At 44.3% G+C, this 27,447-nt stretch overlaps 1 protein-coding gene across 1 annotated transcript in view; it reads right to left on the minus strand.

The window, feature by feature from the left end:
* The window catches only part of LOC134984595 (gastrula zinc finger protein XlCGF26.1-like), a 77,479-nt gene that overhangs the window by 39,371 nt on the left and 10,661 nt on the right, over positions 1-27,447 (minus strand). Inside the window, exons 2-5 of the mRNA XM_063950144.1 lie at positions 21,741-21,772; positions 3,964-4,042; positions 3,745-3,846; positions 3,307-3,591 (exon numbers count right to left, since the gene is read on the minus strand). Coding sequence (XP_063806214.1) covers positions 3,307-3,591; positions 3,745-3,846; positions 3,964-3,997 — 421 coding nt within the window. The 5' untranslated portion in view covers positions 3,998-4,042; positions 21,741-21,772. The remainder of the gene's footprint in view (positions 1-3,306; positions 3,592-3,744; positions 3,847-3,963; positions 4,043-21,740; positions 21,773-27,447) is intronic.

The following is a 27,447-nucleotide window of genomic DNA, read 5'->3' on the forward strand; positions in this document are numbered from 1 at the left end:
CTTACTGACCTATAGTTTCTTCTGTATTGTTTTATTGACCCAGTTTCCTTCTGTAATGTCTTACAGACCTATAGTTTCCTTCTGTATTGTCTTACTGACCTATAGTTTCCTTCTGTATTGTCTTACAGACCTATAGCTTCCTTCTGTATTGTCTTACTGACCTATAGTTTCCTTCTGTATTGTCTTACAGACCTATAGCTTCCTTCTGTATTGTCTTACTGACCTATAGTTTCCTTCTGTATTGTCTTACTGACCTATAGTTTCCTTCTGTATTGTCTTACTGACCTATAGTTTCTTACTGTTATGTCTTACTGACGTATCGTGGCTTACTGTAGTCTTACTGACCTATAGTTTCCTTCTGTATTGTCTTGCTGACGTATCGTGGCTTACTGTAGTCTTACTGACCTATAGTTTCCTTCTGTATTGTCTTGCTGACGTATCGTGGCTTACTGTAGTCTTACTGACTTATAGTTTCTGCTGTATTGTTTTACTGACCTATAGTTTCTTCTGTATTGTTTTATTGACCTATAGTTTCCTTCTGTATTGTCTTACTGACCTATAGTTTCTTCTGTATTGTTTTATTGACCTAGTTTCCCTCTGTAATGTCTTACTGACCTATAGTTTCTTCTGTATTGTTTTACTGACCTATAGTTTCCTTCTGTATTGTCTTACAGACCTATAGTTTCCTTCGGTATTATCTTACTGACCTATAGTTTCCTTCTGTATTGTCTTACTGACCTATAGTTTCTTACTGTTATGTCTTACTGACGTATCGTGGCTTACTGTAGTCTTACTGACCTATAGTTTCCTTCTGTATTGTCTTGCTGACGTATCGTGGCTTACTGTAGTCTTACTGACCTATAGTTTCCTTCTGTATTGTCTTGCTGACGTATCGTGGCTTACTGTAGTCTTACTGACCTATAGTTTCCTTCTGTATTGTCTTGCTGACGTATTGTGGCTTACTGTAGTCTTACTGACTTATAGTTTCTGCTGTATTGTTTTACTGACCTATAGTTTCTTCTGTATTGTTTTATTGACCTATAGTTTCCTTCTGTATTGTCTTACTGACCTATAGTTTCTTCTGTATTGTTTTACTGACCTATAGTTTCTTCTGTATTGTTTTATTGACCTATAGTTTCCTTCTGTATTGTCTTACTGACCTATAGTTTCTTCTGTATTGTTTTATTGACCTAGTTTCCTTCTGTAATGTCTTAAAGACCTATAGTTTCCTTCTGTATTGTCTTACTGACCTATAGTTTCCTTCTGTATTGTCTTACAGACCTATAGCTTCCTTCTGTATTGTCTTACTGACCTATAGTTTCCTTCTGTATTGTCTTACTGACCTATAGTTTCCTTCTGTATTGTCTTACTGACCTATAGTTTCTTACTGTTATGTCTTACTGACGTATCATGGCTTACTGTAGTCTTACTGACCTATAGTTTCCTTCTGTATTGTCTTGCTGACGTATCGTGGCTTACTGTAGTCTTACTGACCTATAGTTTCCTTCTGTATTGTCTTGCTGACGTATCGTGGCTTACTGTAGTCTTACTGACTTATAGTTTCTGCTGTATTGTTTTACTGACCTATAGTTTCTTCTGTATTGTTTTATTGACCTATAGTTTCCTTCTGTATTGTCTTACTGACCTATAGTTTCTTCTGTATTGTTTTACTGACCTATAGTTTCTTCTGTATTGTTTTATTGACCTATAGTTTCCTTCTGTATTGTCTTACTATAGTTTCTTCTGTATTGTTTTATTGACCTAGTTTCCTTCTGTAATGTCTTACAGACCTATAGTTTCCTTCTGTATTGTCTTACTGACCTATAGTTTCCTTCTGTATTGTCTTACAGACCTATAGCTTCCTTCTGTATTGTCTTACTGACCTATAGTTTCTTCTGTATTGTTTTATTGACCTAGTTTCCTTCTGTATTGTCTTACTGACCTATAGTTTCCTTCTGTATTGTCTTACTGACCTATAGTTTCTTCTGTATTGTCTTACTGACCTATAGTTTCCTTCTGTATTGTTTTACAGACCTATAGTTTCCTATATACATAGTTTTCCTGTCTATGTATGGTAGGTATGGAAGGGATACCTACCATACATAGACAGTATATACAAGCCTCAGCCTCTCCCTTCTGAAAAGGATAATGAATAAGGTGTGTGTGTGGATACCATGCACATGTAACTGATTCTATTCACAGGAAACAATAGGGAGAGCTCACGGCTGTCTGGAAGTGTTCTAGATGGTTAAGTATTACACATATGAATATATTTCTTCTAAATAAATATTTTTCACCCTGATTGATATAATACTGATAGTAAGAGAATTCAGTCAATAGTAATCTTTCTTTTAATTAAGTAGGATCATTTTATATGAATTTGTAGTGAATATTTATTAAAGGTTATATTTTAATTGCAATTAAGTTAACAAGAGTGCTCCCAAAAAGGAAGTTTACTTCTTTCTTTCCCGACCGCTCTTCTATGAAGAAGGGAAATATCTGCTGTTTATTGAGAGATGCTCCCTGTAAGGAATATAGAAATTTGCCACTTGTAGCTGAACTTGCAAAAGACCCCTCCCAATTTGCATCAGTCAAATCAAAGTCTCCCATGATTATGACTTCTCCCTTTAAAGCCATTTTAGTGATGTCCAACAAAAGATTCCTGTCCAAATCCTGCACCTGGCCTGGTGGTCTACAGATCACCCCAATGCGAATAATGTCCTTCTCCTCGGTTTCTGTGGTGTCCCAAAGGGCCTCAGATTTGTCTTCAATATTTTGTATTAATTGAAGTAGCATTTATGCTTTTTTTCAACGTACATTGCTACCCTTCCTCATATACTGACCATTCTATCCTTCCTAAATAAATTGTATCCTGGTATAGCTATGTCCCAGTCATGATTCTCACTGCACCATGACTCTGTAATTGCCACAATATCTAGGTTATTCCTTCTCATTATCACAATTAGCTCTGGAATTTTGTCTCCTAAGCTCCTAGGATTTGCACACATAGCTTTAAGAATTATGTCTGTGCATCTGTTATTAGTAGCCATGTCCAGATAGTACAAAATAAATTACACGTTTAAAGTTGAAATTACCTGTTTGATGATGTTGCTCAGTATTTGTTACTTTTAATAACACTATAGTGATGTGTGTAATAACTCTCTTCATGTGATATTTGTCATGGATAACCTTGTGTTATAAGCACCCGAGAACAGGGCTGATGGTGGAGGAGGGTGAAGAATAAGATTGCTGTAGTGACTGAGCAATGAGAATATGTTACTTCTGTAATAAGTGTTTATTACTCACCTGTGCTGATATCTGTAGGGATTTTCCCCTCCTTACACTGCTGATCACCCCTCACATACGTCTCTTCTTCTCCCTTCATATTAGTCACATACATCTCTTCTTCTTCCTCTATATCTTCTGCCTTTATATCAGTCACATACGTCTCTTCTTCTCCCTCTGTATCTTCTGCTTTCATATCAGTCACATACGTCTCTTCTTCTCCCTCTATATCTTCTGACTTATTATCAGTCACATACGTCTCTTCTTCTCTCCTTATATCTTCTGCCTTTATACGAGAAAGACGTTCTACCTAAATAACCCACAAAATACAATGGCATTTGCATACTGTTTGATTAAACTGAGGTGAAACAGAATAATATCAGTGTATAAGACACACAGCTTCTCTGAACATCATATAGTGACAGTCACTGGTATATTGGATGAGACCATAAATCCGACCTACCTGATCCTCCTGTGGGATCCTGTGATTCTCCTCTGTACAGTCCTCGGAATACAGAGGACGGGGACATCTCTCTGGGGTATCTCTGTTACTGGATCCATCTGTAGGAGACACACAGTGTCTGAGTACAGTGTATATGTGATTATCAGGTGATGTGTGTATATAGGTGGCCCCCATACCTGCTCTACCCTGTACAATACATGACAGTCTCATCTTACCCAGTGATGTGAGGAGCAGGTGATTCTCCATCATCACGTCCTTGTACAGACCTCTGTGTTCCTCTATATACTCTCCCTCCTGCATGGAGACATAGACAGTGACATCCTGACACCTTCTAGGAACCAGACACACACAGTGATACAGTCATCACCCAGACACATCCCCTGGTGTTACTGTATAATGCCCCATTCCCAGCAGTCACCTCTCCAGTCATCACCCAGACACGTCCCCTGGTGTTACTGTATAATGTCCCATTCCCAGCAGTCACCTCTCCAGTCATCACCCAGACACATCCCCTGGTGTTACTGTATGCCCAGATCTCCTCAGACCCCAGTCACGTCCCTGTATTATTACAATAGATATGTGACGTCACTGTGACGCTCCCAGATCCCCTCACCTCCCCAGTCATGTACCTGTATTATTACTATAGATATAAGTGACGTTATTGTGACGCTCCCAGATCCCCTAATTTCCCCAGTCATGTCCCTGTATTATTACTATAGATATAAGTCATGTCACTGTGACGCTCCCAGATCCCCTCACCTCCCCAGTCATGTGCCTGTATTATTACTATAGCTGTAAGTGATGTCACTGTGACGCCCCCAGATCCCCTCACCTCCCCAGTCATGTCCCTGTATTATTACTATAGATAAGTGACGTTATTGTGACGCTCCCAGATCCCCTCACTTCCCCAGTCATGTCCCTGTATTATTACTATAGATATAAGTGATGTCACTGTGACACTCCCAGATCCCTTCACCTCCCCAGTCATGTCCCTGTTTTATTACTATAGATATGTGACATTATTGTGATGCTCCCAGATCCCCTCACCTCCCCAGTCATGTCCCTGCATTATTACTATAGATAGAAGAGACGTTATTGTGACGCTCCCAGATCCCCTCACCTCCCCTGTCATGTCCCTGTACTATTACTGTAGTACCCTAGTGATTTGAAGGCCTTGGGACACTATGAGGGGGCAAATCAATGAATGAATGTATAGATCTATAAGGTAATAGAGATGCTGCCAACTGATGTATACCATATATGTGATAATAACTTGGATCTTTCTAGTGATCCAATAATGTATAGTGTGTTTATGCATGTTATTATTCTGTGCCTGCTGAAGGTGAGGGGACTCTGGTAAGCGCGTAGTGGAGATCGTGGAGAAGCTTCCAGAGGTCCGTGTGCTGAGAGAGGTGGCGGGGCGCGTGTAGTGGCGGTTTTGTTGGTGGGCTGACTATGGGGAGAGAAGGGAGCTTACAGGAAGGCGGTTCCCTGTGAGTGAGAGAGCCCCTGTGGGGGAAAGGAATTGGATGTTTTCCGCTGCGGGTGAGAAGCGCTGTGTTAATTTCCCCTGGTGGACGCTGAGCAGGGACATCCCGGTGCCTGGTTGTCACGGAGAGTGCTGGGAGGCGGGCCAGGCTAGTACATGGGAGGAGACCGCAGTACGGGCAGCAGCTACCAAAAGTCCAGCAGTAGCAGACAGTTTCCCCCCCGAGACAGAGCTGTGTCCCTCATCCCACCCAACCCGCAGAAAGAGCCCGGTTGTTGGAGGAGGCGGAGTCGGGGGCGGTCCAGACCGGGCACACTATCATTGTAAGTGCAGGATGCCCCCATATAAATCCTGCTAATCTGTATACTCCCCTATCAGCCTTTAACAATTAAAGTACCAGCCCCCAGCACAGTAGCACAGGTACCAGCAGCATCGGTGGATCTGAGGAGTATAAATAGCACCTCTAGAGACTCCATATCCATTAGATAATGACCAGCAGGGTAGTAGTCATAAAGAGTGCGGTGGTGTATAATGATGAAAGTAGCTCGGAGAGGGCGCAGGGTCACCTAAACTTGGTATAGAGAAAAAAAGGACAAGACAAAAGAAATCCTTTTCGGGAACACTCTTATTTGAAAATGGTAATGATGATTAGTCAATATATAGTGAAATGATATGATGATGAATGATCTAAAGCTTAATTTTTATTCTATTCCATTAAAATATCGACCTATGTGGTCCAAACATATTTAAATATCTAATATTCAAAATAGAAGAGAGAAAGGTGAAAATAGGATTTTGGTACTTACCAGGTAAATCCTTTTCTTTGAATCCATAGGGGGCACTGGAGTACTCTTGGGATATGGACGGGCTTCCGTAGGAACAGCACTGAATATTTAAATTTAGAACACTCCACCCCTCCATATCCCAGAGTACCTCTCAGTGTTTTTTACTGAGCCGAACAGGAACTATAGAGATGTTGACAATGGAGTATTACATATAACATAACTGACAATAACGAAGTTAACACATAACGTTACTGACAACTAAACAGTTGACACCCTAACCAGCACTTGTAATTTGAACCAGTCGGTGAAAGTGTGTTACCATAAGATCCTCAGAACTAACCACAACTAGGTAAAACTGCTCTGGGTGGGCGTCCAGTGCCCCCTATGGATTCAAAGAAAAGGATTTATCTGGTAAGTACCAAAATCCTATTTTCTTTATCATCCACTAGGGGTCACTGGAGTACTCTTGGGACGTACCAAAGCTTCCCCCGTGGGCGGGAGAGCTGTTTGGCACCTGTAACACTAGGCGGCCAAAGCTAGATGCTGATGCCGCAAACGTATCAAACTTGTAAAAGCGCACAAACGTGTGCACTGAAGACCATGTAGCCGCACGGCAAAGCTGCGTTGTAGAAGCCCCACAACCAGCTGCCCATGAAGTTCCCACAGAACGTGTGGAATGAGCGATTACTGACGTAGGCGGTTGTAACCTAGCATGAAGGTAAGCCTGACGTATGGTCAGTTTTATCCATCTGGATAAGGTTTGTTTAGACGCTGGCCAACCTATCTTGGCAGCATCATAGAGAACAAACAACGTATCCGTCTTACGAACTGAAGACGTTCGGGATACATAAATGCGTAATGCGCGTACCACATCCAGAGTTCCAGAATGTGCTGTCAACACAGGAACTACTATTGGTTGATTGATGTGAAAAGATGACACTACCTTTGGTAAGAAAGCGGGATTCGTCCGAAGTTCCGCTCTGTCATCATGAAACACCAAATACGGTGCCTTGCATGACAAGGCACCCAAATCCGAAACACGCCTTGCCGAAGCTAAGGCTAGGAGAAAAATTGTCTTCCAAGTGAGAAACTTTATATCCACTTGCTGTAAGGGTTCAAAATATGAAGACTGTAAGAACTCTAAAACCAGATTCAAGTCCCATGGCGCTGTAGGTGGAATGAATGGAGGCTGTACTCTGAGTACACCTTGGAGAAAAGTGCGTATAGACGGCAATAGAGCCAATCGTCTTTGAAAATAAATTGAAAAAGCAGATACCTGCACCTTTAGTGTAGATAAACGCAGTCCTCCATCTAACCCTGTTTGTAGTAACAACAAAATGCGGCATAACTTGAAAGATGATGTCGGAAATTTCCGAGCTTCACACCAACCTATATAGGCACGCCATATTCTGTAATAATGAGCTGCCGTAACCGGCTTCCTAGCTCGTAACATGGTTGGTATAACTGAATCTGGAATGCCCTCTCTTCTTAAGAGGGCGGTCTCAACAGCCACCCCGTCAAACGCAGCCGCGCTAAATCGGGGTAAAGGAACGGACCCTGTTGTAACAGGTCTGGACATAGCGGGAGCGGCCAAGGATCGTCTGCGAGTAATCCTCGGAGATCCGAGAACCAAGCTCTCCGAGGCCAATGAGGCGCCACTAGTATGACTGTGACCGACTCCCTTTTGATTCGTTTTAGCACCAGAGGGAGCAACGGAAATGGTGGAAACAGATACACAAGACTGTACGGCCACGCGACAGTGAGAGCATCCACCGCCACTGCCTTTGGATCTCTTGTTCTGGACACATACTGGAACGTTTGGTGATTGTGTCGAGACGCCATCAGGTCCACCTGAGGATAACCCCATTTCTGAACCAACATGTGAAACACTTCTGGATTTAATGCCCATTCGCCTGGATGAAAATCCCGACGAGTGAGATAATCCGCTTCCCAGTTGTCCACTCCCGGAATGAACACTGCCGACAATATCACCTGGTGGCATTCCGCCCAATTGAGGATACGAGCTACTTCCCGCATTGCCATGCGGCTTCTCGTTCCTCCTTGTTTGTTGATGTATGCGACCGCCGTCGCATCGTCCGACTGCACTTGGACAGGCTGAGAGCGAAGCATATGCACTGCTTGTCGTAGCGCATTGAAAATTGCGCGGAGTTCTAGGACATTTATAGACAGCAATTTCTCGTGATCCGCCCAGAGACCCTGGAGCTGACAATTTTGAATTACCGCTCCCCAACCTCTGAGACTGGCGTCCGTAGTTAGAATTATCCAATTCCAACCCCCGAATCGTCTTCCTGCGGTTAAATTGTGTTCCTTGAGCCACCAGAGCAGAGATACTCTTGCCCTTGGCGACAACCTCACCCTGTGGTGAATCTGCAGATGCGAGCCTGACCACTGGGCGAGCACATTCAGTTGAAATGGACGAGAGTGAAATCTTCCGAATTGAAGCGCCTCGAAAGCTGCCACCATTGTGCCTAAGAGGCGAATGCACAAGTGTACCGACACTGTGCTTGGTTTGAGCACTAATTGTACTAGATGGCGTAGAATTTGTACTTTCTGCTGTGGTAGGTAAATTCTTTGATTGACCGTATCTAGAATCATACCTAGGAATTGAAGGCGTTGAGACGGAATTAGATGTGATTTCTTGAAGTTGACAATCCACCCGTGGTGAACCAGTACATCGTATGTTAGCAGCGCATGTTGGAGAAGTATCTGTTGAGACGGAGCTTTGATGAGCAGATCGTCTAAATACGGAACTATTGTCACTCCCAGGGATCTGAGATGAGCTATCATCACAGACATCACTTTGGTGAATACCCGAGGCGCTGATGACAGGCCAAACGGTAGAGCCTGAAACTGGTAATGGTTCTGGCGTATTGCAAACAGTAAGAATTTCTGATGAGGCTGCCAAATTGGAATGTGTAAGTACGCATCCTTGAGATCTAGCGCAATCATAAATTCCTTTGGCTCCAACCCCGCAATCACCGAACGCAGAGACTCCATTTTGAATCTGTAGTAAGTGACGTACCGATTGAGACCCTTTAAGTTCAATATTGGTCTGACTGAGCCATCCGGCTTTGGTACTACAAACAGACTTGAATAATAACCCTGACCCTGTTGGTGTACAGGGACCGGAATCAAAACTGCTGAATCCAGTAGGGACTGGATGGCAATTTGCAGAACCGTCCTCTTGTCGTCCGACAGAGGCAATCCTGTCTTGAAAAACCGCAGAGGCGGAAGACAGTCGAACTCTATTTTGTAACCTTTTAACACTAAATTGCGGATCCACCCATCCGCGGATGTGTGGAACCACGCCAAATGGAACGTCTGAAGGCGTGCTCCCACAATCGGAGAACCGAGATGGGCTGGTAGCCCGTCATGCCACTGGCTTGTCGGTAACCTTAGTGTCTTGGCGAGTTGTGTTGGTTTGTTGGAAACCACGTCCGCGACCACGTCTAGCAGGCGTGGCTGTTCCCCTGCCACGTCCTCGAAAGGGCTGAAGTCTAAAGGATTTGAACGAAGGTCCAGCGTACCTTCTTCTTGATACCGGTGGAGGCAATGGTAAGAAAACAGACTTACCTCCCGTAGCCTCAGCAATCCATGCGTCCAATTCAGGACCAAACAACTTCTTGCCATCGTAAGGCAACGCCTCTATACCTCGTTTGACCTCTGCCTCCGCATGATAAGCACGCAGCCAGAGTGCTCTTCGTGCCGTAACTAGCGACGATGAAATACGAGAAGTGAGCTGACAGACGTCAGTAGACGCTGTACAGAGATACTCGACAGCCTCAATCATTTGATTTACAAGAAGTATCAGGTTTTCGTCATGTAAAAGAGATTTGAGTTCTGTAAGCCATATTATGAGCGCCTTAGTGACCCAAATACCAACCAATCCAGGTCTTAGCATCACACCTGCTGCTACATACATGGATTTTAGCATAGTTTCTATCTTGCGATCTGAAGGGTCTTTAAGCGTAGTAGCTGCTGGCACTGGTATGGTTAATTTCTTGGTAAGCTTTGACACTGAAGAATCAACTATTGGTGGATTCTCCCATGTACATGTTACCGAGTCTGGAAACGGGTAACTAGACTTAAATCTGCGAGGTATAGAAAACCGTTTATCTGGATTCTGTCATGTTTCTACTAACATCTGATTAAGAGATTCCGACACAGGAAAACTTATTGGAGTTTTTTGTCGTTTAGTAAATACGACCTGATCATTTGTGAGAGGCTCCTCAGTTTCAGTAAACTTCAGAGACTGACGTACCGCTCTGATGAGATCATCAATGCCGGAACTGTTAAAATCCTCGCCATCTGACTCCACGTCGCCCTCCTCACCCTTATCGTGTTCCGTGAGGTCTGGCATGGAATCGTCAGAATGCAACATAGCAGACACTGGAAAATCATAAGACATATGAAATTTATCCCGTTTACCCAAAATGGATTTGGACCTTACGCAAGGCTGAGACGCCTCCGGTAGTTCTGGCGGTCTCACCCTAGACTCAGATCTTACCGTTTCCCGCTCCTGACGAGCGGCGGTCAATTCTGATTGTAACCTATCCAGTACATTTACTAACATACCCCACGGAGGGTCCGGTGAGGAAATTGGTTGTAAAACAGGAGCAGAAATGGTATTCTGAACCGAATTAACAAAACATACTTTACATGTGGTAGATCCATCCGGTAATACACTGTTACAGACTTTGCAATTATGCTTTTTAGTTTTTGCTGGTGCCTTACTCATTATGGCGACAGACAATACAATACACAAAAACCAGACACCTGCACGACTCAGTAAAATAGCAGTAAGGTGTCTCTGTATATAAATCTGGCCAAGTGCAGTACACGTGGCCAGTACTGTGAAATGTGATCCCAAATTCCCTCTAACACCCCTGCGCCTCCGGTGGAGTAGAGATGTAGTACTGGAACGTTCTGGAATCACATCAGGAAGACACAGGAAGCATGGTTAAACATGGCTGCCATGCTATGCTTATACATATAATCCTAGTGCTGGTTACAAACTTTCACTGATTATAACCCTGCAAATATCCCTGCAGCCTAGCATCTGGTGCTGCAGTATTTGTTATGCCGCTTATTGCCCCCTTATTTATTTATTGCCCCCCCCGCCTCACCCTTGTGTAATGGTTGCCTGCTCTTTCCGAATCAGAGCAGCGGCAGCGCAGCGTGTGGGGCCCCAGCGGGTATCGCAGAGCGCTGTGTCTGAGCCCGGGTGAGCAGCGCATCAACCAGCGGTGGGACCCGGAGCAGTAGCGGCGGCCGGCTCCGTGAGCGAGAGAGCTGCGGCGCCGGCACCCTCTGAGCGGCAGATCAGCGGCGGCCTGTGTGCGGAAGAACTGCTGTGGCCGTCGCCATGTGGGGAGAGCGGCTGAGTGGGGAGAGCAGCGGCGGGACGGGCGGCTAAGTGGAGCGAGCAGCGGCGCTAAGCGCTAACAATGTCCCCACACCTCGGGGCGGCAGCGGGAGCTGACCGCCCCGTTCACATACCTTTATCCTGCAGCTTGTGAGGAGGCTCCGACGGGGCTTCTGAACAAGCACCGGCCAGCCTGTGCAGGAGGCTGTGTGTGTGGCTGTGAGGGAGCTCTTTCAGAGAGGCCTGACACGCCCCTGCTGCTATCAGCAGCTGTACTATCCCTGACCCTGCCTTTTGGAAGGGGGAAAGGGATGTAAAATAGAAAAAATCAAATCAAATAAAAAGAAAAAGAAAACTTCTTCAAAGTAATCGTGACTTGAGTCACAGAGATGTTGCTACGTCGAGCACAGAAAAAACACTGAGAGGTACTCGGGGATATGGAGGGGTGGAGTGTTCTAAATTTAAATATTCAGTGCTGTTCCTACGGAAGCCCGTCCATATCCCAAGAGTACTCCAGTGACCCCTAGTGGATGATAAAGAAATATAGATTAGGTGAGTAGGAGTGAGCAGATTAGAACTGCCCCACCAGTGTTTTCACATGAAGATATAGGTGATCATCTTAGTGATATCCACAGTGCCTGGTATTCCTAAGCGGTCCCCCTTCAAAGTACTAACCAGGTCTATCCTATCAGCTTCCAAGATAGAAGATCGGGCTACTCTCAGGATAGTACGACCTTGAATAGTGAAGATGACATGTGAAGGAAGAGAGAACCCACTTCTGCTGTCTGTACTCTGCCTGATACTCGTTACTGGATAAATTGGCCCCAGGCTTTTCCAGATGAGAGAGTGTTGGAAAGGAGAGCCATCACCAGTTTTAATTGGGGAAGATCATAAATTAATTGGTCTACTTCCACTTAGGATTAAGGCAGAAGGAAGAAGGGAGCACTTCTGCTTTCTGTTGTGACAGCCAAATGTACGCTGGGAAGGGCAGAACCCTTGCCAGCACAGCTATCAGCCAGATGAGAGAGTGCTGAGAAGAGATAAAGCTCTGATAAATAATCAGAAATGTATAATTTGTTTGAACTAATTCATCCAAATGACATTCTAAATATTATAACTGATCTCCTCTTATTCTCCTATGCCGAAGTGCATAAGAATAATAACATTTAAAGTGATTTCCATATACAGGAGACCAATTGACGTTCACACACTTTTAGATTTGTGTCCTGAGCATTTATCAATCAACATATGCTGGTAATTCAGGTGAGGTATTTAGGCAGAGGTGGCATCTCGTGGTGATTTAGCAAAATCATAGATATCTAGAGTACCTTAATGATAAATAATTGTTGGCAGGAAGTTCCTAATCTCTCACATAAAGATATAAAGAAACAGTGTTGCAGAGAAATACTCCAGCAATAGGTCTGCAGATTCAATTAATTGGTATATTAAACTTGTATAGGCTTGTAACAATTCTGCAATCAGAGAAAACACTATCTCCTAGGCTTGTAACAATTTAGCAATAAAGTGATCCCCAATACACATAGTTACATGAACTCATTAAAATAGGATTTTGGTACCTACCAGTAAATCCTTTTCTCTTAGTCCGTAGAGGATGCTGGGGATTCCAAAAGGACCATGGGGTATAGACGGATCCGCAGGAGCTTGGGCACACTACAAAAGACTTAAAACTGGGTGTGAACTGGCTCCTCCCTCTATGCCCCTCCTCCAGACCTCAGTTAGAAAACTGTGCCCAGGAGAGATGGACAATTTCGAGGAAAGAATTTACGGTTATAACCACGGTGAGTGTTATACCAGCTCACACCTCAAACATACCGTAGAACATGGCATTCAGTAGAATACCAGTCAACGGCATGAACAAAACCCTGAGAGAATATGTAACACAACCCGTGTGTCCACAGACGCAAAAATACGACCCCTCATTCTATGTCATGAACAACGGTAGCAACCGCCAGACAGAGAAGACACACCACCAGGGTGTAACCAAAAGCAATAACTGCAGACACCATACGCACTGGGACGGGCGCCCAGCATCCTCTACGGACTAAGAGAAAAGGATTTACCGGTAGGTACCAAAATCCTATTTTCTCATACGTCCTAGAGGATGCTGGGGATTCCAAAAGGACCATGGGGTTTATACCAAAGCTCCAAAACGGGCGGGAGAGTGCGGACGACTCTGCAGCACCGAATGAGCCAACATAAGGTCCCAAATATCAGGGTATCAAACTTGTAAAGCATCGCAAAAGCGTTTGACCCCGACCAAGAATCTGCTCGGCAGAGTTGAACCGCCGAGACTCCTCGGGCATTCGCCCAAGAAAAACCCATCTTCCCAAAAGAAGGAATTTCCACCGAGTTCGGTGACTGCAAAGCAGCCTTATGACAAACATGCCAAACCGCATCACAGATCCAGCTTGTAACAAACTGCATAACGCAGTCTCCCAAAGTAAGCTGGGAACATACCAGACAAAACAGGGTCTCGGTTTCTCCAAACTGAGCCAAATGATGACCTACATACACAAATCCCTGGCTAGATCAAGAGAATTTGAACCAGCTAATGCCGAAGTAACCAACGGCATCAAAAATAGGCTGATTTCTGCGACACCCAGAAACCACTCTTGGTAGAACTACCAACCGAGTACTCAATTTCTCTCTATCCACCTGAACGATCAAACAAGGCTCTTGTGAGACCAAACCATCACTTCTGACACCCGCCTTGCGAACGTCAAAGTCAATAGCCTGACCACTGTCCAAAAGAGAAATTTCGTAAATAAACTTATTAGGCCTGCCTCCACATTGGCTTTTAAAAGATGGATAAGCCCGACCTAGCTGAAAGTCCTCCATAGGAACCTTCCTGGATACACACCGAGACACATAATTACTCCAACAACGGTGGTAACGCTGTGCCGTCTGTTCTTTCCTATCCCGAAGAATTGAAGAAACAACTTTACTGGGAACACCCATTCGGCGTAGGATACAACATTCAACCGCCCCGCCGTTAGACACAGCCGCAGTAAGTACTGATACACGCCCCGACCTTGTTGTAACATTACCTCACGCAAAGGAAGAGGGCAGTCATTTTCTATGAGTAAACCATGAAAAACTACATAGCCAACCCTCGCTGGTTAGGCTGGATTTCAGAGGCTCATCAGAACCCTCAATCATCTTACGCTTACCAATGTCAGAAAAGTGAAAGCGGAGAGGCCATCTAGACCGACTAAAAACACCCACTGTGTCACGAGGATGTCCACTGCTATATCCTGAGTGTCCCTTAACCTGGAACAATCTCCTCAAGGCCTCTCGTTGAGGCGAGACGCCAACATATCCAATTGCGACACTCCACCAAGATCTGTCACGTCTGGGAAAGCTTCTTGATGATGACAGTATCCTTCCCGGCTGGATATCGTGTCCGCAAAGGAAATCTATTTCTCCGTCGTTTACCTCCGGAACGAAGACTGCTAACACAGCGTCTACCAGACTTCCCACTCAACTGCAAACTGTGCATCTTCTGCCATTTCTGCTTATTCCTTGTTCCGCCCTAGCGGCTTACTTACGCCATTGCTGACAAGTCTTCTGGCCGAATTAACACGACAGAACACGAAGAATACGTTCGTCAAAAAATAGCTCTTAATTCAAGAAAGCCTACAGCAGACAAGTTTCCCAACTTGACCTCAACCTCTGAAAATACATCCCTTGCCAAGGACTGCTCCCCAGCTTCGGAGATCTATATTCACGGACACCAGGATCTAAACCTGGATCCCTAACCTTCTTTCCTATAGAAGAAAAGAACCGAGCAGACACCACAGGAGGGATGTCCTGGCCTTTTGATTATATTCCTGTGTATGCACAGGTAATACCCGGACCACATTTCAAACTGGTCCTATGCCAACCACTCTGGTAGTAGACCTGCTCACCAAAATAAAAGGCCCTGTCTTATTAATGAAGCCTATTGATGATGACGTTCCACAGGAAAACCACCTGAACCTTAATCGGTCAGTATATACCCGGAAACCCACTTCGAATATCTGCGTCGTTGGGAACAAAAGGCCAATTCCTGCGCCGAAGCACAGTCAGAGATAAACCACAATATGCACCCTTTTACAGAGACAACCAGACTATGCCCTGTACATGACGCAGCTCTGTACGGCGTCGCGTGCTACCTCCCCTTCCACAGGGGAGAGGCAAGATCTATTGGAACAAACAGTAAGGGGAAACAGCCGTAACCCAGAGTGTACCACCACTCACAAGTCCTAGTCTATTCTCAGACTAACTGAAAAGTAGTAAACCAGTGGTCACCGGAGTGGAGACCAGCCAGATAAACTCAGCGAGAGTGATGGATATAGTGGAAACAGAAACAGACCTCCACTTCTGCTAACCTAACAAGGCTGCAGAACTCTTACCTTTTCACCTTCCATCGTCTATGCAGAAATGAAAATAAAAGAGCGGCATCGAAGCGGTGAAAACATGACTGCATCCCACAAAAGAATGCATCACTAACCGTTTTCGAAGGAGGCTAACTCACAAAGTTAGACTTACCATTGATATCCGCCGAGCTTGACTGATCATAGGCCACGCCAAACAGCTGTATACCTGCGACCAGCTTCTCCCGGAGACATCCTCCGCAATTTTCCGGTCATACCTCCTGCCGTCATGTGGCAGCCTGCTATAATTGGAATAAACATAGGCAAGCCTACCTACTCTAGATAAGGTAACTCTATGTGATGTCTACTCGAACACCACACTCCCTCAAATGCAGACAATGCAAAAAAAGGTCAAAGTATAGGAATAGAATTTCACTTAGCTGCCTGTGTATGATCCCTTGCGACCGGGCTCTGCGTCGACCAGGAGTTGACTGTCATGATTGTCTCTCCGCGTTGTGAAGAGAATCATATTCGGACACCTTGAGAGGGTCCAACCCAACTCCTCACGGCCAATCTAGAGCATAATCAACAGAGTGAGCAGCACATGATAAAAATATCAATAATTCAGCATTCCTGATAATTGCTCATCCATGGGTTTTGATCCTATGACCCTTGATGCTGTAGTGTGGAACCGCTACCACATGAGTCACAGCTTTGTCTTATACATATATCATATAATACACACCAACGAACATATATCCTAACCCTGCATAACTAAAGCTATATCTACATATATATAAACATATAGATATAACGTATACGCAAGTGGATTGTCCCGACCTATCGGGTCCCTATAGACAGTAATGTGTTGTGAATGTGTACGACCATGTACCAAAGTAGATCTATCAGGGACATTATAGTCGACAGAAACGAAATCAATGTCGACAGCCAGAAACAGTAATCAGTTGGCCATAGAAACCCCGAAAGGTCTGAGGGAGGCAACGAATACAATTTCTAAAATACTAAGGGCATAACAGCCTATTAACACTTTTACCACTGAGATTACAGTCGATGCCGCCCGGGCATCCCTAGCGTGTTTACAGTTTTAAGTACACAAACGCCAACTTACTAATACTTAATTTTCCGAATCAAGTACCATTCACCAGCGAAAGCGACAGTTATTTCCACAGCAGCTTGTGACCCCTCACACCTGTCGACATGTCGACTAACGGATAGTGGGAAACAAACCGGGAAACAGCGCATTTGTGCATTGCATAGATTTTGTCCTCCCAATGGTATGACACCCATATCGCATTAAAACCCTGCGCCCCCCCCCCACCTTTCTAGTACACAGCAAGAACCAGTGGGGGACTTAGGAAATGGCGCTGGTCTCTCTCGTGAGGGCAAAGCTCCACCCCTCCCGGCGTGCTTAAGCCCGCTCGTATATAAATATGTATATATATATATATATATACCCATATGGAGCCGGGGACCCTAAACACAGGTGTTTTATCTCTGAGAGGGGCAACATACCCTCCAAACACTATGTCCCTTACTGTGTTTGCTTGGCGGGGACAGGAGGGAAAATGGCGCTGGCTCCGTGCTATAGCCTCTCGGCGGCTATAGTCTGTAATATCAAAAGACCCATAGATCGAGTAGCCTAATATGTTAAAACATATTTACCCCGATCCATGCCGCTCAGGGCGCCTCCTGCGCGCCCTGCATCCCAGGCATCAGCATGTGGAATCCCGGCGCGTCGCGTACCCCGCGCTGTTCTGGCGGGACTTCGTATGCGGCGCCGGGAGACCTACACTCCCCATAGTCATGCTGGCCAGGACGCCACCATACCCCGGCGTCCTGCACCCCCCCGCTGCCGATCGGCATGCGGGAGCCCCGAGCGTCGCGCACCCGCCGGTCTCCTAGCGGGTTATCATGTGCGGCGCTCGGGAGCTCTACAGCCCGCATATCTATGCTGCCCAGGGCGCCACCCAATCCCCGGCGCCCTGCACCCCCGGCAGCCGACAGGGACGTGGTGCGCTAAAACATGCCTGCGGGGGTCTGTAGACGGAGCCCCCGGCAGCGCGAGCAATAACAGTGCACAAAACTGACTCGCTGCCCAGGGCGCTCCCACCCCCGCGCCCTGCAAAAGCGGTGGCGGGGAATCGTTAACATATGTTGGCGGGGGTAACGATTTAAACATTAAGCAGACCAGTAACTTGCTGCCCAGGGCGCTCCCCCCCCCCAGCGCCCTGCACCCTGTGAGTGCGTTGGTGTGTGGGAACATGGAGCGCAGCACCATCACTGTACCTCCGTTACTGAAGTCTTCTGCCGTCACTGAAGTCTTCTGTTTTTCTCATACTCACCCGACTTCTTACTTCTGGCTTCTGTGAGGGGGGTGACGGCGTGGCTCCGGGAACAAGCAGCTAGGCGCACCAAGTGATCGAACCCTCTGGAGCTAATGGTGTGCAGTAGCCGAGAAGCAGAGCCTTGAAACTCACAGAAGTAGGTCCTGCTTCTCTCCCCTCAGTCCCACACTGCAGGGAGCCTGTAGCCAGCAGGTCTCCCTGAAAATAAAAAACCTAACAAAAAGTCTTTCAGAGAAACTCAGTAGAGCTCCCCTAGTGTGTGACCCATCACTCCTGGCACAAAGTCTAACTGAGGTCTGGAGGAGGGGCATAGAGGGAGGAGCCAGTTCACACCCAGTTTTAAGTCTTTTGTAGTGTGCCCAAGCTCCTGCGGATCCGTCTATACCCCATGGTCCTTTTGGAATCCCCAGCATCCTCTAGGACGTATGAGAAATAACATTTCATTGCTAAGAGGGCGTCATCAGGCCTTGATGCATTAATGGAATTCCAAAAATTTGTTTATATTCATTATATTGCACAGTGCTGCAATGTGTATATCAACAGACCTAACAATTATAGTCATTTGCTAGTCACTTAAACTTGGAAATGGTACACTAGGGAGACTAAGCACCCCTCACCTATCAGAGACAGGTCCCAATAACCGGGACTTCTGTATGTTCTGGAGCCACACCCACGGATCTACAGTGGGGCTACGCTTATACTGGGACAGGTAACACAGATCATCCCCCACTATATGTAACGAGTAGACCACGGGTGTCAGTGATTCCAGGGTGGACAGCTCCACGTACTACCTTCCTGTTTCAGGTTGTCTAGGAGCGCTACAATTAGATCTTCCATGGAAACCATGCTGTTCATTGCCGTAAAGTAGGGATTGCTCAACAATCGTGAGGACAATTGCTCCAAGTGGATACCCATATAACCCAGAGTACTTCTTATACACAGACACGAAAGGGCCCCAACCGTGCACGATTATAGTAAGAGAACCCGGGTGGTTTTTCAAACGCAGCCCACAACTTTCTTATGGAATCATATTTTATGTATTGTATGCATTACCTTATGGTGGGGTATATTATTATGTATAGGTGGGGTACATTATTATGTATAGGTGGGGTATATTATTATGTATAGGTGGAGTATATTATTATGTATAGGTGGGGTATATTATTATGTATAGGAGGGGTATATTATTATGTATAGGTGGGGTATATTATTATGTATAGGTGGGGTATATTATTATGTATAGGTGGGATATATTATTATGTATAGGTGGGGTATATTATTATGTATAGGTGGGGTATATTATTATGTATAGGTGGGGTATATTATTATGTATAGGTGGAGTATATTATTATGTATAGGTGAGGTATATTATTATGTATAGGTGGGGTATATTATTATGTATAGGTGGGGTATATTATTATGTATAGGTGGGGTATATGATTATGTATAGGTGGGGTATATTATTATGTATAGGTGGGGTATATTATTATGTATAGGTGGGGTATATTATTATGTATAGGTGGGGTATATGATTATGTATAGGTGGGGTATATGATTATGTATAGGTGGGGTATATTATTATGTATAGGTGGGGTATAATATTATGTATAGGTGGGGTATATTATTATGTATAGGTGGAGTATATTATTATGTATAGGTGAGGTATATTATTATGTATAGGTGGGGTATATTATTATGTATAGGTGGGGTATATTATTATGTATAGGTGGGGTATATGATTATGTATAGGTGGGGTATATTATTATGTATAGGTGGGGTATATTATTATGTATAGGTGGGGTATATTATTATGTATAGGTGGGGTATATGATTATGTATAGGTGGGGTATATGATTATGTATAGGTGGGGTATATGATTATGTATAGGTGGGGTATATTATTATGTATAGGTGGGGTATAATATTATGTATAGGTGGGGTATATTATTATGTATAGGTGGGGTATATTATTATGTATAGGTGGGTATATTATTATGTATAGGTGGGGTATATGATTATGTATAGGTGGGGTATATTATTATGTATAGGTGGGGTATATGATTATGTATAGGTGGGGTATATTATTATGTATAGGTGGGGTATATGATTATGTATAGGTGGGGTATATGATTATGTATAGGTGGGGTATATTATTATGTATAGGTGGGGTATATTATTATGTATAGGTGGGTATATTATTATGTATAGGTGGGGTATATTATTATGTATAGGTGGGGTATATTATTATGTATAGGTGGGGTATATTATTATGTATAGGTGGGTATATTATTATGTATAGGTGGGGTATATGATTATGTATAGGTGGGGTATATGATTATGTATAGGTGGGGTATATGATTATGTATAGGTGGGGTATATGATTATGTATAGGTGGGGTATATGATTATGTATAGGTGGGGTATATTATTATGTATAGGTGGGGTATATTATTATGTATAGGTGGGGTATATTATTATGTATAGGTGGGGTATATTATTATGTATAGGTGGGGTATATTATTATGTATAGGTGGGTATATTATTATGTATAGGTGGGGTATATGATTATGTATAGGTGGGGTATATGATTATGTATAGGTGGGTATATGATTATGTATAGGTGGGGTATATGATTATGTACAGGTGGGGTATATTATTATGTACAGGTGGGGTATATGATTATGTATAGGCGGGGTATATTATTATGTATAGGCGGGGTATATTATTATGTATAGGTGGGGTATATTATTATGTATAGGTGGGGTATATTATTATGTATAGGTGGGGTATATTATTATGTATAGGTGGGGTATATCATTATATATAGGTGGGGTATATTATTATGTATAGGTGGGGTATATTATTATGTATAGGTGGAGTATATTATTATGTATAGGTGGGGTATATTATTATGCATAGGTGGGGTATATTATTATGCATAGTGGGGTATATCATTATGTATAGGTGGGGTATATTATTATGTATAGGTGGGGTATATTATTATGTATAGGTGGGGTATATTATTATGTATAGGTGGGGTATATTATTATGTATAGGTGGGGTATATTACCATGTATAGGTGGGTATATTATTATGTATAGGTGGGGTATATTATTATGTATAGGTGGGGTATATTATTATGTATAGGTGGGGTATATTATAATGTATAGGTGGGGTATATTATTATGTATAGGTGGGGTATATTATTATGTATCGGTGGGGTATATTATTATGTATCGGTGGGGTATATTATTTTGTATCGGTGGGGTATATTATTATGTATCGGTGGGGTATATTATTATGTATCGGTGGGGTATATTATTATGTATCGGTGGGGTATATTATTTTGTATAGGTGGGGTATATTATTATGTATAGGTGGGGTATATTATTATGTATAGGTGGGGTATATTATTATGAACAGGTGGGGTATATTATTATGTATAGGTGGGGTATATTATTATGTATAGGCGGGGTATATTATTATGTATAGGCGGGGTATATTAGTAGAACGGTTCATGGTTTGAGTATTATATGATATAACTGTATAAGGTGGCCTATAACTTCTTGCATATTAAAGCTAGTATACTTACCGGTGGAACGGTCTCCGTATCTGTGGAAGAGCCTGAAATCACAAAGGAAAGGTACCATAGGTAAATGTGCATAGTCCTATCTGGTTACATCACATACTAATGTTATAGGCGACCACTCTAGGGGTAGGTTATTTCTTAAGTGATTAGAGTATTGGGCTCTAAATAGCTTGGGTGGAGGCACATTGCACATATACACTGTACCCCCAGGTAAAAGAGGGGTTACATTACTATAGATATAAGTGATGTCACTGACGCTCCCAGATCTCATCACCTCTCCAGTCATGTCTGTTTTATTACTATAGATATGCAATGTCACTGTGATGCTCCCAGGTCCACTCACCTCCCCAGTCATGTCCCTGTATTATAACTATAGATATAAGTGATGTCACTGTGACATTCCCAGATCCCCTCACCTCCACAGTGATGTCCCTGTATTGTTACTATAGATATAAATGATGTCACTGTGATGCTCCCAGATCCCCTAACCTCCCGTCATGTCCCTGTACTATTACTATAGATATATTATATCTATAGTAATAAAACAGGGACATGACTGGTGAGGTGAGGGGATCTGCGAGCGTCAAAGTGACATCACTTAAAATAAGTGATATCATGTGACGCTCCCAGATCCCCTCACCTCCCCAGTCATGTCCCAGTATTATAACTATAGATATAAGTGACATCACTGTAATGCTCCCAGATCCCCTCACCTCCCCAGTCATGTCCCTGTATTATTACTATAGATATAAGTGATCCGACACACACACAAATAGCAGACATGGAGGACTACATTAGCCACAATTCCCAGAAAGCGGCATGCAATTGGCTGAAATGCGTTGGAGAAACAGGAGCGAGAGCGTTCACCGTACAGGACACAGATCCTTGCACGGATCACAGGAGGTACGGTGTGACAAAGGGACTCAGGAAGTCGGCATCAACCCCTACAGATACATCGGAAGATAAGGCTCCGTGTTGACTGCGTAGGCTGAAAAGCCGTGCTGGACGACGTCCCCTCGCCAGGCTGCGGCTGACTTCTGCGTTCCAGTGTATACCACCCCCCTATGTGTGTATACCACCACCCCATGCGTATACCGTCACCCTATGTGTGTATAACACCCCCCCACGCGTATACCGTCACCCTATGTGTGTATACCACCCCCCTATGTGGGACAACCTTGTATCATCAGTATGTGTATAACACTGGTAATATGGTTGGTTCTATCTCGGAGTGGAGAAGGGAACTTCTGACGTGGCCAGGGGGAGGAGCTACGGCCAAACAGGGTACCCAAAAAGAACCCTCGGGGGCTCGCATCGCTCGCCACCTGATTACTAAAGGTAATAGTTGGGGGCGTGGATAGTAGAGGACCTATCAGCAGGGCAGAAACTAGGGGGGGCTAGGGAGGCACGTGCCCCGGGTGCTGGGCTGCAGGGGGCGCTATTGAGCCCAGTTCGTGTGTAACAATAGCTTCCGCTGGCTCCCCGACAGCAACTGACCTGCTGTAGGGAATCAGCAGCACTAGACGCGGCTCCCTGGGCTTCCGGGATGCGGACGGCGGCACATCGCGCGTGTGATGTCACACGTGCATGTGACGTCACACGCGCGCACCCGGCTAGAAAGAGGACGGAGGCGGGAGTCTCTGGCGCCGCGGCCGCATCTATCACCACCACACTATCAGCAAAGGGGGCCGGGGCTAATATGCCTGGCTGCAGTCAGAGTACGATATACACTGTGACTGCTCACTGACAGGTAAAAAAAATTTAAACCAGTATCCCACATTAAGATATATATATATATATATATATATATATATATATATATATTTATTTATTTTTTTGATAATGCTGATATTGATTACCTTATAACCTTTACTCTATGGGTAAGAGACTAAATACGCAATTGGCGTATGAGATTCCGTAAGGGTACACACTTAGCGTAGCGGACGCTTATCCGAGGTCGAGACGCACGAGCGGCACGTTCGCTCACGGCTAAATGCGTAGAGTCAAGCACGCTATAGGCTGCCGACTAACGTAATGATACGCTACCAGTGTAGCGGACGCTCGAGACCACGAGCGGCGCAGACGCTCACACTATGACAATCAATAAACCTAGAATGTAACACACAGAAAGGACACTCTTATGCTGTAAACCTTGTTCTGAAACACTGTAGCGATATAACGCTGCTTAACCTTAATAATACTAAAGCTGTTTGAGCGATCGAGACGCTCTTATTACCCTTTGCAATATAATGAACACACAATACCGTGCTAAGGTTCCAACGCCTTTACTAACAAGAGTCTTAAGTTATATTGGAAAGAGAAACAGTTAACAAGTCATACACTACACACTAACATATAATTCTAACAGGTTATCTAGACAGAAATATACAATTGTGGCACAATTACATTTAAGGGAAAGGAGAGAGAGAGAGAGAGAGAGAGAGAGAGAGAGAGAGAGAGAGAGAGTGGCTTACAATAAACATGAGGTAAAATGGTTGCAGAGAACTTACGCACAAAGGGGAACAATCGCATGCGCCTTCCGGATATCCAGCTCCCGATTATCAGTGATGAGAACCGTTGAAAAGAGTAGAGAATGGAGCTGGACCAGGTCGGCTTGTCCTTATATACACTGCATACAGTATACTATAAAGGGACCTATAATCTCATTGTTCATTGGACACAGGAATGTCTCCTCGCATCATAACAAAAGGTCATAGGTTAGTTTGAACAGGTGGGCTGTGGCTATTACAAACAGCTCAGGTGGGAGGGAATCTCCGGATTCCCGCCGCATGGGTAATGAACTGCAAATATATGAAATGTCCAGAAACTACTAATGGCCATAACTATATGCAGGAGCGTTTAATCTATACCTAACCAACACCGGATTATTGCTATTAAAATACTCTTCGGTTAGGTACCAGACACAACTGTTCTACCTTAATCAGACCCTTTGTACCACGTAAAGAGGGATTCCCAAGTCCGTGAACAAGTAACATTAACCAAACTTACAGTTATAACTAAAAGGAACATTACCAATAAAACCTGCTATATGGATTTATTATCCAGCGATTGAGTCGCTCGCTAGACGCGCACAAACTCTACCGTAAGTGCACATACCATGCGCTTGAGCGTACGCTCATAGAAGCGTCGTCACGCATTTGCGAGTATGTGCACGCACGCCAGTGAAAGTGCGTGTGCAGCGAGCACGCGCATGAGGTGAATATATGGCAACGTGTAGCGCGATATTTTTCTGACTTTGACAATATATATATATATATATATATATATATATATACACACACAACTCGAACAGCCGGCACTCCACAGGATATTTCAATAGCTTGCCAGGGTGCGCTCCAGAGGCCTGCCAACCTCAAACATGCTCTCCCAATAACAGAGTCACTCCTGGGCTACATAGTTAGTGGAAAATCAAGGTGCTTTAATCTTCAACGTTTCGGGGTACTGCCCCCCGTCATCAGGACACACATCCTGATGACGGGGGGGCAGTACCCCGAAACGTTGAAGATTAAAGCACCTTGATTTTCCACTAAGTATGTAGCCCAGGAGTGACTCTGTTATTGGGAGAGTATATATATATATATATATATATACACACATATGTATGTGTGAGGGACGGGCTGTCTCTCAAAGAGGAGGGCACAGGAGCAATATTGTGGAGTCCGTGGGGACGGAGGGAGTGCCGGATCGTTCTGGGCATTATATATATATATATATATATATATGTATATTACACACATATACCTATTTTTGTATGTATATGACAGCAACTTTGGCTCTTGTCCTGTTTCTCCGCCGTAAGTGCCGCCTGCACAGACGTTTTATGTTTGAGGAATACGTTTCTTTCTTCAATTGGAGAGCACCGGCATGCTTTATGTGAATCATTTGAAGTAATTGGAGTGCCGCCTGACTGGCTGTTCTATGTATGTATGTATGTATGTGTATATATATATATATATATATATATATATATATATATATATATATATATAATTTATATAAATATACACATATAGATATATAAATAAATAAGAATTTACTTACCGATAATTCTATTTCTCGTAGTCCGTAGTGGATGCTGGGAACTCCGTAAGGACCATGGGGAATAGCGGCTCCGCAGGAGACTGGGCACAAAAGTAAAGCTTTAGGACTACCTGGTGTGCACTGGCTCCTCCCCCTATGACCCTCCTCCAAGTCTCAGTTAGGATACTGTGCCCGGAAGAGCGGACACAATAAGGAAGGATTTGAATCCCGGGTAAGACTCATACCAGCCACACCAATCACACCGTGTAACTCGTGATACTATACCTAGTTAACAGTATGAACTATAACTTGAGCCTCTCAATAGATGGCTCACAACAATAACCCTTTAGTTAGGCAATAACTATATATAAGTATTGCAGACAATAAGCACTTGGGATGGGCGCCCAGCATCCACTACGGACTATGAGAAATAGATTTACCGGTGAGTAAAATCTTATTTTCTCTGACGTCCTAGTGGATGCTGGGAACTCCGTAAGGACCATGGGGATTATACCAAAGCTCCCAAACGGGCGGGAGAGTGCGGATGACTCTGCAGCACCGAATGAGAGAACTCAAGGTCCACCTCAGCCAGGGTATCAAATTTGTAGAATTTAGCAAACGTGTTTGCCCCTGACCAAGTAGCAGCTCGGCAAAGTTGTAAAGCCGAGACCCCTCGGGCAGCCGCCCAAGATGAGCCCACTTTCCTCATGGAATGGGCTTTTACTGATTTAGGCTGCGGCAGTCCAGCCGCAGAATGCGCCAGCTGAATTGTGCTACAAATCCAGCGAGCAATAGTCTGCTTAGAAGCAGGAGCACCCAGCTTGGTGGGTGCATACAGGATAAATAGCGAGTCAGTTTTCCTGACTCCAGCCGTCCTGGAAACATACATTTTCAAGGCCCTGACTATGTCCAGCAACTTGGAATCCTCCAAGTCCCTAGAAGCCGCAGGCACTACAATAGGTTGGTTCAAGTGAAAAGCTGATACCACCTTAGGGAGAAACTGGGGACGAGTCCTCAATTCTGCCCTATCCATATGGAAAATCAGATAAGAGCTTTTACATGACAAAGCCGCCAATTCTGATACACGCCTGGCCGAAGCCAAGGCCAATAACCTGACCACTTTCCACGTGAGATATTTCAGATCCACGGTTTTAAGCGGCTCAAACCAATGTGATTTTAGGAAACTCAACACCACGTTGAGATCCCAAGGTGCCACTGGAGGCACAAAAGGGGGCTGAATATGCAGCACTCCCTTTACAAATGTCTGAGCTTCAGGTAGTGAAGCCAGTTCTTTCTGGAAGAAAATCGACAGAGCCGAAATCTGGACCTTAATGGAACCCAATTTTAGGCCCATAGTCACTCCTGACTGTAGGAAGTGCAGAAATCGACCCAGTTGAAATACCTCTGTTGGGGCCTTCCTGGCCTCACACCACGCAACATACTTTCGCCAAATACGGTGATAATGGTTTGCGGTTACTTCTTTCCTGGCTTTTATCAGCGTAGGAATGACTTCCTCCGGAATGCCCTTTTCCTTTAGGATCCGGTATTCAACCGCCATGCCGTCAAACGCAGCCGCGGTAAGTCTTGGAACAGACAGGGCCCCTGCTGTAGCAGATCCTGTCTGAGCGGTAGAGGCCATGGGTCCTCTGATAGCATTTCTAGAAGTTCT

Source organism: Pseudophryne corroboree, assembly GCF_028390025.1.
Source record: "Pseudophryne corroboree isolate aPseCor3 chromosome 3 unlocalized genomic scaffold, aPseCor3.hap2 SUPER_3_unloc_69, whole genome shotgun sequence".
NCBI classification, from domain to species: Eukaryota; Metazoa; Chordata; class Amphibia; order Anura; family Myobatrachidae; genus Pseudophryne; species Pseudophryne corroboree.